The sequence below is a fragment of the Halichoerus grypus genome, chromosome 6 (genome assembly GCF_964656455.1).
Source record: "Halichoerus grypus chromosome 6, mHalGry1.hap1.1, whole genome shotgun sequence".
Taxonomy (NCBI): Eukaryota; Metazoa; Chordata; class Mammalia; order Carnivora; family Phocidae; genus Halichoerus; species Halichoerus grypus.
Genome location: NC_135717.1, coordinates 22,626,013 through 22,636,006, shown reverse-complemented (window position 1 = coordinate 22,636,006; position 9,994 = coordinate 22,626,013). Strand labels below are relative to the sequence as shown.

The 9,994-nt window shown below is 46.2% G+C and overlaps 1 protein-coding gene across 1 annotated transcript in view; it reads left to right on the top strand.

Annotated features, from left to right (window-relative positions):
* Positions 1-9,994, top strand: part of EEF2K (eukaryotic elongation factor 2 kinase) — a 62,673-nt gene that overhangs the window by 12,192 nt on the left and 40,487 nt on the right. Inside the window, exon 2 of the mRNA XM_036097363.2 lies at positions 2,810-3,131. Coding sequence (XP_035953256.1) covers positions 2,886-3,131 — 246 coding nt within the window. The 5' untranslated portion in view covers positions 2,810-2,885. The remainder of the gene's footprint in view (positions 1-2,809; positions 3,132-9,994) is intronic.

Sequence of the window (9,994 nt, the reverse complement as noted above, 5' to 3'; positions counted from 1 at the left end):
AGGCTTCCCACTGAGCAGGGAGCCCAATGTGGGGCTCGATCCCAGGACCCTGGGATCATGACCTGAGCCGAAGGCAGACGTTTAACTGACTGAGCCACCCAGGTGCCCCATTTTAGAACATTTTTTGCCAGCTCCAAAGAAACCCATTAGCAATTGCCCCCCATTCCCTCCCCCAAGTCTCCCCTTCCCCATCCTTAGGCAGTCACTCACGTGCCTTCTGTCTCTATAGATTTGCCTTCTCTGGACATTTCATATGAATGGAATCATTCAATATATGGTCTTTTTTGGTCAGTTTCTTTCACTCACCATGATGATTTTAAGGTTCACCCAAGTGTTGGATTCTTTAGTCCTTTCTGTGGCTGCTTAGATTCCCTGTGTGGATACATTTTGTTTATCCATTCATTAGTTGCTGAACATTTAGGTTGTTTCCCTAATTTGGCTATTATGAATAATACTTCTGTGAACATATGTATACAAGTTTTTATGTGGATGTTTTCACTTCTCTTGGATGTATACCCAGGAGTGGAATTGCTGGATCATATGATAATTCTGTGGTTAACTTTTTGAGGAACCGCCAGACTATTTTCCAAAGCGGTTGTACCATTTTACATTCCTAGCAACAGTGTATGAGGGTTTCCGTTTCTCTGTACCCTTGCCAACATTTGTTATTTTCTGTTTTGTTTTTTTTTTAATTATTATATCCATCCTAGTGGGTGTGGCTTTGACTTGCATTTCCCTAATGACTAATGATGTTGAGTATCTTTTCATGTGCTTACTGGTCATGAGTATATCTTCTTTAGAGACATGTCTATTCAAGCCCACTCAAGCCCTTTGCCCAGTTTTTGTTTGAGTTATTTGTCATTTTATTGTTAAGTTGTCTGCGTTCTTTATAGAGTCCCTATCAGCTATATGATTTGCAAAACTTTTCTCCCATTCTGTGGATGATCTCTCCACTCTCTTGTTGGCGTCCTTTGAAGCACAAGTGTTTAGTTTTGATGGTGCCTCATTTATCTGTTCTTTTGGTGTCATATCTAAGAAGGCTTTGTCTGCACCACATCACAAAGATTTTCTCCTGTGTTGTTTTCTAAGAGTTAGATAATGTTTTACTTTCATATTTAAGTCTTTGATCCATTTTTAGTTATTTTTTGTGAATAGTTGTAAGGATAGGATTCAGTTTCATTCTTTCGCATGTGTATATTTACTTGTCCCGGCACCGTTTGTTGAAAAGATTATGCTCTCCCCATTGAATTGTCTTGGCGCCCTTGTCCTAATCAATGGCTATAAACATCAGGGTTCATTTCTGGACTCTCAAATCTATTCCATTGATCTGTGTCCCTCCCAATGCTGATACCAACTGCCTTGATTACTGTAGCTTCATAGCAAGTTTTGAATTCAGGAAGTGTGATTCCTTCAACTTCGTTCCTCTTTTTTCAAGACTGTTTTGGCTATTTTGGGTCCCTTGGATTTCCATATGAGCTTTAGCATGCACTTGTTAATTTCTTCAAAGAAGCCACTAGGAATTTGATAGGTTGGTTTGAGTCTGTAGAGCCATTTGGGGAGTATTGCCGTCTTAGCAATTTTAAATCCTCTGATCTATGAACACAGAATATCTTCCCATTTTTTTTAGATCTTTAATTTCTTTCAGTGTGTTTTATTTTTCAGTGTACGGGTCATGTGCTTCTTTTATTAAGTTTATTCCCAAGTATTTTATTCTTTTTGATGTTCTTTATAGATGGACTTGTTTTCTTAATTTCATCTTTGGATCTTTCATTGCTAAGTGCACAAAAGTACTATTGACTTTTGTATTTTAAAATCTTGCTGAACTTTTTCTTGACTCTTTTTGCATGTGTTTGTATATCTAGAGCTTCCCCTTTGTAATAGTCACACAACAGTGCATGGTATAGAGAGCTATAATTAATTTAACAAACCTCCACTGATAGACATTTTAGACTGTTAGCATTTTTTCTTTTTTTTTTTTTTTTGCTGTTATTGATCGTGCTAAGAAGAACATTCTTTGGGCCACTCAACCATTCTGGGCGTGTGTATCAAGTGCCCACTCTATGCCATGCACTCTGAGGCACTGGGGATACAGACAGTAAAAGAGTAAAAGAGGTTTCAGCTTGGGAAAATCTCTGCGTAGAGAATAAAGCAGAGAGATGTGCTAGGGAGTAAGATGTGCATTTGAGAGGAATTCTTTGAATTGAGGAGCCTGAGGAGATTTCTCCAGCTTTCTCTTGAGTCAGGATCCAACTGATAAAAGAGAACCCACTGTTGGAAGATTGGGAAGATTGTTCCAGGCACAGGGAATAGCAAGTACAAAGGCCCTGGGGTAGAAATGGGCTCCCCGTGTTCACCAAACAGAAAGCAAGCCAGTGGGCCTGGAGAGCTGCCAAGGCCAGAGGAGAAGTGGGCAGGGACCAGACTAAAGCCGGCCTTGTAGCCTGAAAAGCCGTTTGCATTTTATTACTAATGTGGAGAGAAGCTGCCGGGTTGGGGGGGGTGCGTTAAGCAGGGGAATGATCGGATCTACTTTATGTTCTAAAAAAGATCACTCCAGTTGCTTAAGAAGCATGTATTTTCCCTGCCTTATTTCAAACACTGAGTTCATCAAAGTGTAATTACTGGGCCGACAGGTTTGTATATTTAAAATGTTCTAGATGCTGCCGCTAAGTGTACCTCCCCAAAAGATAGCTGTACTTTTCACTCCAAGGGCTTTAGCTCTTTTTGTCACCAGGGGCATTCAGGGTGAGGTGCACCTCGAGCTCTCACCCCCTTGGCCCCGGCACCCACCATCTTGCTTCCCTTATAGGACCCGCACCGCTGTGTTTGCCCTGCAGCTCTGGTTCTGCTGCCCACCCCTTGGGTAACACGGGCACCCCGGGAACATGGCAGACGAAGACCTCATTTTCCGCCTGGAAGGTGTTGATGGCGGCCAGACCCCCCGGGCTGGTCACGACGGCGAGTCCGAGGCCGACAGTGACGATGAGGAAGGTTACTTCATCTGCCCCATCACCGATGACCCCAGGTCACACGAGAATGTTAATTCCAAGGTTAATAACTACTACAGCAACCTAACGAAGAGTGAGCAGTATGGCTCCAGCGGGTCCCCCGCAAGCTCCTTCCATTTTAAGGTGAGTGGACCACCCAGCTCCCCCCTTCCCCTCCGCCCACCTGCCGCAAAGGATGGAGGAGCTGGGATCACTGGTTGGGGTCTTCCCTGTGTTTCCAAACCCTGGGCAGCACTCTAAATTCTGGATTGGAAGATATGCCTGTTAAGCTGGGAGGATTATGATGGCTTAAAACAAGTTTCATTACTTTAGAGCAGGTGTTTTTGAAATAGTTGCTGAGGACCCACTACTGGGTTGTGAAAACCTTAACCAACTTTTTAAAAAATGCAGCAGAACAGAATAGACTAGGAAATATGGGAGACCACTGCAAATTGTAAAGATCTTATTATTTTTTTTAATATTTTGTTTATTTATTTGAGAGAGAATGAGAGAGAGAGAGCATGAGAGGGGGAAGGGTCAGAAGGAGAAGCAGACTCCCCGCTCAGCGGGGAGCCCGATGTGGGACTCCAGGATCATGACCTGAGCCGAAGGCAGTTGCCCAACCAACTGAGCCACCCAGGCACCTGTAAAGATCTTATTTTTTGGAACATGTGCTCACACACATTCACACACATAAATGTGGTGACCCAGTTGGTGGTTGAGGGCCAGGCTCTAATCATGTAAATACTTGCATTTCACCCCTGATGTATGTGTCTGTGGGTCCAGGGACGTGATGTAAAATGTAGTTCTTCATGTTGGGTGTGATCGAAAAAGCCCCTGCCTTAATATAACACTGTACGTAAACTGGAATTAAAATTAAAATCTTTTTTTTTAAAAAGATTTTATTTATTTATTTGAGAGAGAGAGAATGAGAGAGAGAGAACACATGAGAGGGGATAGGGTCAGAGGGTGAAGCAGACTCCCTGCCGAGCAGGGAGCCCGATGTGGGACTTGATCCAGGGACTCCAGGATCATGACCTGAGCTGAAGGCAATCGCTTAACCAACTGAGCCACCCAGGTGCCCTAAAATTAAAATCTTAATTAAAACAATTAAAAAAACAACAACAACACTGATTGGAGTTGGGCATCCTTCTGAATTGAAGAAAAGGGTACTTATTTTGTTAGGGATTTGTATTCATATTACGGTAAAGCTGGTATAAAGGAGGGGGGAAAGGTGAACATTATTGGGCTTTTGAATCATAACTGGTGATGAAAAAATTTCATTTATTTAGTTAGTAGTAATCTCTATGCCCAACATGGGGCTCAAACTCATAACCCCAAGATCAAGAGTCACGTGCTCTTCCAACTGAGCCAGATAGGCGCCTTGAAAAAAATTTTAAACGCAGTAATGTTATCCTTATTTAATTTGATGCCCACCAACAGAAGATATCTGTTAGTACTGTAAGCAAAATGCAGGTTACCACTTTGGGATTGGGAATTGGAGCCATTCTTCTCTAACTTCAGAATTAATCTGTTTTTAGAAAATTAATAATTCTAGTTCTTGGACAGTTGGGTATTTTCTTCCTGTCAGAGCCAGAGTTCTAGATTAAATCTCTGTGGGGCAGGCAGCTCCAGAAACAGCCCTGTGGGTCCGCTGTGAGGTTGGGGGGCCCCTGCAGGATCAGGTGGCGGCTTGTCTCGCTTTCGTGTCCTCAGCCAGCCTCTGAGACTCACGCCCGGCCCTGGGGAGGGCAGCGTGGCAAGGCCGGGAGCAGCCTGGCGCTCCTATGTTCACTGGGTCAGGGCGGCTTGAGGAGACGCGGATCCCTGAGGCATCCTGTACCTGGTGTGAGGGAATCTGGGTGCCAGTGGGGGCTGGAGGGCCCAGGGCTCGTGAAACAGAAGCTAGCTCACCCCAGCTCCAGGGAAGAAGGGTATTTATTTCTTGGGACCCAGGGGGAGAAAGAACGTCTGGTCTCTCAGGGGACAGGTCTAGGAACCGGAAGGCAGCAGGACTGTCTCTCTCGGTCTCTCTTTACCTGTCCTTTGTTCTCCTCTGCCTCAGTCTACACAGCGGGAAAATGGACCCCCGCTGGCCCCAGCGCCCCCTCATTACTGCCCTCTCCATCCCAGTTGCAAGCAAGGGGGCGAATATCTGGTTGGCCCAGCCTGGGTCACGCGTCCTCTCTCTGACCCAGTCCTTTGTGACCCCGGGTGTGAGATTGGGAGGGTCGGTGTCACAGAAGAGGGACTACTTCCAGGGAAGGAGGATCCTGGTGGCCTCCCAGTGGGGGCAGACCCTGCAGCTGCCTCTCCAGAGGAACCGTGACCCGGTTGGGGCTTTGTGGCAGACACTGGGAGGGCCCAGGAGCTGAAGGGTCTCAGACCAGATGGCCAGTCCCTGACCACAAAATGTGACCACAGTGAAGCCTTTAAAGGAAGCGCTGACTGAGCGTTCCAGGGGTCGGAGATGCTGAATATCCTACAATATAAGGGACAGGCCCACCCAATAAAGAATTGTCCCGTCCCGGATGCCAATAGTACCCCCAGCGGGAACACTTTGGCTGAGAAGGATTCTCTGGAGATCAAATTGCCATCTGAGCTCTATATTTTTTATTTTAATAACTACTGTCAAATGGCCCACTAGGATTTATGTTTTACATAAATAGTGTCCTTTGGCAAGAGGGCACCCACAGTGAGTTCAGCACTCCCTGATTCTGAATGAAGCACCTACTGTGTGCAGAGCATGGCCCCTGGGGATGAGTGATAGAGGCCACCGTGTCCTGCCCTCATGAGGCTCACATCCGAAAGCCACACCTGTAGGCAAACCTCCATTCACTGGAACGCTCCCACCTCCCTCCACTCCAGTAACCCTCAGTTTGTTTCCTGAGATTAAGAGTCTCTTATGGTTTGTCCCCTCTCTGGTTTTGTCTTGTTTCATTTTTTCCTCTCTTTAAGAGGGGCTTATTCAAATTTTAAACCATGGTCCTAAGAGAATACTGTATTTACATTAAAACAAAGATGATGTTTCTATGTGATTTGACTTGAAAACAGTGCCAAGATATGTGTGTGTGTGTGTGTGTACACATTTGGGGGGAAGATCCCATGAAAAGCCATAAGGACAGGGGCGCCTGGGTGGCTCAGTCGTTAAGCGTCTGCCTTCAGCTCAGGTCATGATCCCAGGGTCCTGGGATCGAGCCCCGCATCGGGCTCCCTGCTCAGCGGGAAGCCTGCTTCTCCCTCTCCCACTCCCCCTGCTTGTGTTCCCTCTCTCGCAGTCTCTCTCTCTCTGTCAAATAAATAAATTAAAAAAAGAAAAGAAAAGCCATAAGGACAGTATGGACATAATTAGAATAAAAAATGGTAGCTATTTTTATTTTTATATACTGTTAAGAAAGCAAGTTGAAATATAATACAGTCCCACATTTATCAAAAAAATATACACACGTCTTAGTATTTACATAGCAAAAACTTGTATGGAGGAATTTGTACACAATTCTAGTTAATAGTGATTCTCTCTGGGGGAGAGGGTGCCGTTATGGGGGATTTTATCTACATTTTACCTATTTTTAAACATCCGGGACTTTTAAACTACACCTATGTATTACTTGTGTGCAGGAAAAGACTTTAGGAAGAAAAATAAAGCAAAACAGCCAGGTAACCTCCCCTCTCCCAAACAAACAAATCAATAAATCGCCCCTCCTTAAAATTTCTACAAGGCATCGTTCAAAATCGTCACCGAGGATGGGCGCACTCCTGGTCCCCAGGGACCCTCCTGGGCTCTGTTCACCCCACACCTCTCCCTGTTCCTGGAATAGGTTTCCTTTTTCACGCCTCTGCCTGAAACCTCTTTAAACTTGGTGTCTCGGTCTGGTCTGTTCAAGTGATTGTTCTGGCCCCCTCGGGATGTGGTTTTAAGACACCCTGCCCGGCTATCTCTTGTGCATCCCTGGGGCTCAGAGCAGACCTCTGCCTGCATCTGTCATCCTCTGTCTGAGTCAGCCACTTCCTGCAAGGCTGGGGACTGTCTGATTGCACTTCCCATTCCCCGAACTTGGTCGAATGACCAGTTATGGACCAGATGTACCTCTTGGTTGCCCACCGTCCTAGGTAACCGAAAGCAGGCTCTGTGGGGTTCATGTTGCCCAAGGCAGCTTCGGAGGGGGATAGCAGCTCAGTTTTCCAAACCTCACTCCTCCTGGCACTCTGCAAAGCGAACGTGTTTTTTGTTTACTGTCGACATGGCAACCTGGGTTGTTCAAGCAAAATGGCCTCCAAAGAGGCACCACCCTGGCAGGTACGGGGCGTGTAGTGTGAACAGTCCAGTTCTGTCACTGTCAAGGCCAGGGCCTTCCGCCTAGTGCCCCGGGGGATGGTGGTGGAGTCGTTCAGGGGGCCTCCGTCTTGATAGAACATCAGGCAACCAAGCAAGGATGTTTATAGAATTTGCCATAATGTGGGAAAGTGCTTCGGCTCTGGAGCTAAATTCAAATAGCAGAATATAGAGTACAGTTACAGCTTTGTAAAACACTCACATGTGCATGCACGTGCGTGTGTGCGTGCACGTGCATGCACAAACACACACACACACCAAAAGCCTGGAAAGAAGTATATTAGCGCACCAGCAGGGATTGTCTTTGGACAGGATCTAGAGCGATTGCATTCCCTTCTTATGCTCTGTTGTTTCTCCATTGTCTAGAATGAGCATATATATGCTTTTAATTTTTTAATAAAGTGGGAAATTTGGGATGCCTGGGTGGCTCAGTTGGTTAAGTGTCTGCCTTCAGCTCAGGTCATGATCTTGGGGTCCTGGAATTGAGCCCTGTGTCAGGCTCCCTGCTCAGCGAGGAGCCTGCTTCTCCCTCTCCCTCTGCCTGCCGCTCCCCCTGCCTGTGCTCTCTTTCTGTCTGTCAAATAAATAAATAAAATCTTTAAAAAAAAAATAAAGTGGGAAATTTTATTTTTAAAAATTGTTTTCCTGGTCTGGGAGTATCTTGGGGATCATTCCATATCAGCACATATAGATCACCTCTTTTACCTTTATTTATTTATTTATTTTCATCTCTTTTTCTTTCTTTTTTTAAAAATTTATTTAGGGGAGGGCGCCTGGGTGGCTCAGTTGGTTAAGCGACTGCCTTCAGCTCAGGTCATGATCCTGGAGTCCCAGGATCGAGTCCCGCATCGGGCTCCCTGCTCAGTGGGGAGTCTGCTTCTCCCTCTGATCCTCTTCCCTCTCGTGCTCTCTGTCTCTCATTCTCTCTCTCTCAAATAAATAAATAAAATCTTTAAAAAAAATTAAAAAAATAAAAAATAAAAAATAAAAATTTATTTAGGGGAGGGGCAGAGGGAGAGGGAGAGAATCCCAAGCCGACTCTGCACTGAGCGTGGAGCCTGACGTGAGGTTTGATCTCTTGACCCTGAGATCCTGAGTCAGGTGCTTAACCAACTAAGCCACCCAGGCGCCCTTCGCCTCTTTTATTTTTAGAGTGACTTGTATTCTGTCACATGATGTACATGGATTTCTTGAGCCAGCCTCCCTCTTTGGGGGACACTTCCATTGTTCCCCCATTTTTTTTCCTTAGTACTAACAGTGCTGTAATAAATCTCCTTATATGTATATCTAAGCAAATTTAAAATACACATGTATTTCCTGGGGTGCCTGGGTGGCTCAGTCATTAAGCATCTGCCTTCAGCTCAGACCATGATCCCAGGGTCCTGGGATCGAGCCCCGCATCGGACTCCCTGCTCAGCCGGGAGCCTGCTTCTCCCTCTCCCACTCCCCCTGCCTGTGTTCCCTCTCTAGCTGTCTCTCTCTCTGTGTCAAATAAAAAAAAAAAATCTTAAAGATACACATATATTTCCTAATACATAAATAAATATGTATACAAGGTAAAAAGAATTCAAACTGTATCCAAGGTAGAGTGATAAGTAAGCCTCACACTGCTGATCCCTGTTTCCCTGGGGGATGTCCTTCTGGATTGCTACCTTCTCTGCGTGTATAAGCACGTACATGTCTAGGACCCTCCCCTTTCGTATGGAAATGTTAGTTGACTGCAAACCTGTTCTGCACTCTTGGAGCTGTCTTCCCGTATTGGCACAGATGAGCTGACATCAGCCAGCACTTACGTAAGAGCCGCCGTGGGAAGAGCGGGCACCGCTCTGCACATTTCACTCATTTGATCTGTACAGAAGTCCTGTGAGGAAGGGCGTAGATAGTAAACCTGAGGCTCTGACGTCCGAATCACTCGATGCTCTTCGTGACTACAGCATGTGGCAGCTTATTTTGTTGTTGTTTCTTGACGGCTGAATATCATGTCTGGAAGCCCCATAATGTATTGAGCCAGTCCCTCATGGATGGGTATGAAGGTCGTTTCCAGCCTTTTGCTACCACGAACAGCTCTTCCAAAAACATCTCTGTCCGTATGTCCTTGTGCCCGTGCATGGGCGCACCTGCCATGTTAAATCCCCGGGGGTGGAATGACTGGAGCAGTACGTTTAGAACTCGGCTGGGCATTGCCGACGGCCTTTCAAAGAGGTTGCATAAAGCATCTGCCCCTCATGCTGTATGGGCACGCCTGCTCCCCACGCCCTTGTCGGAAGACTTTGGTGATTACACTTGTATTTTCAGCCCACCAAGGGTGGCTCAAACAGCTGGGTCAAAGGACAGCAATTACCCCAGAATGAGACGGAAATGCTAGCGTCTGGTGATGACTCACTGGGAAGAGAGACATCCCTGCCCACCCTGAGCCCCAGGAAACCCCACCCTGGCAGGATTGGGCTTCTGTCCCTACCCAGTGACCACAGGAAGCTCTGTGCACACCCAGAGGTGATGAACATTTTGGGGCTCTGCCCACTGCTTTGGGAATGCAGAATCAGGCAGGGAAGCTTAGGCATCTAGCAATCCAGAAAGCTTTGGACGTCCAGCAAGATGAGGGCCTGCTGGGCAGATGAAGGAAAACGAGGGTCATGCTGGCCACCCAGTGACCTGTGTCTGAAAAACAGAAGGG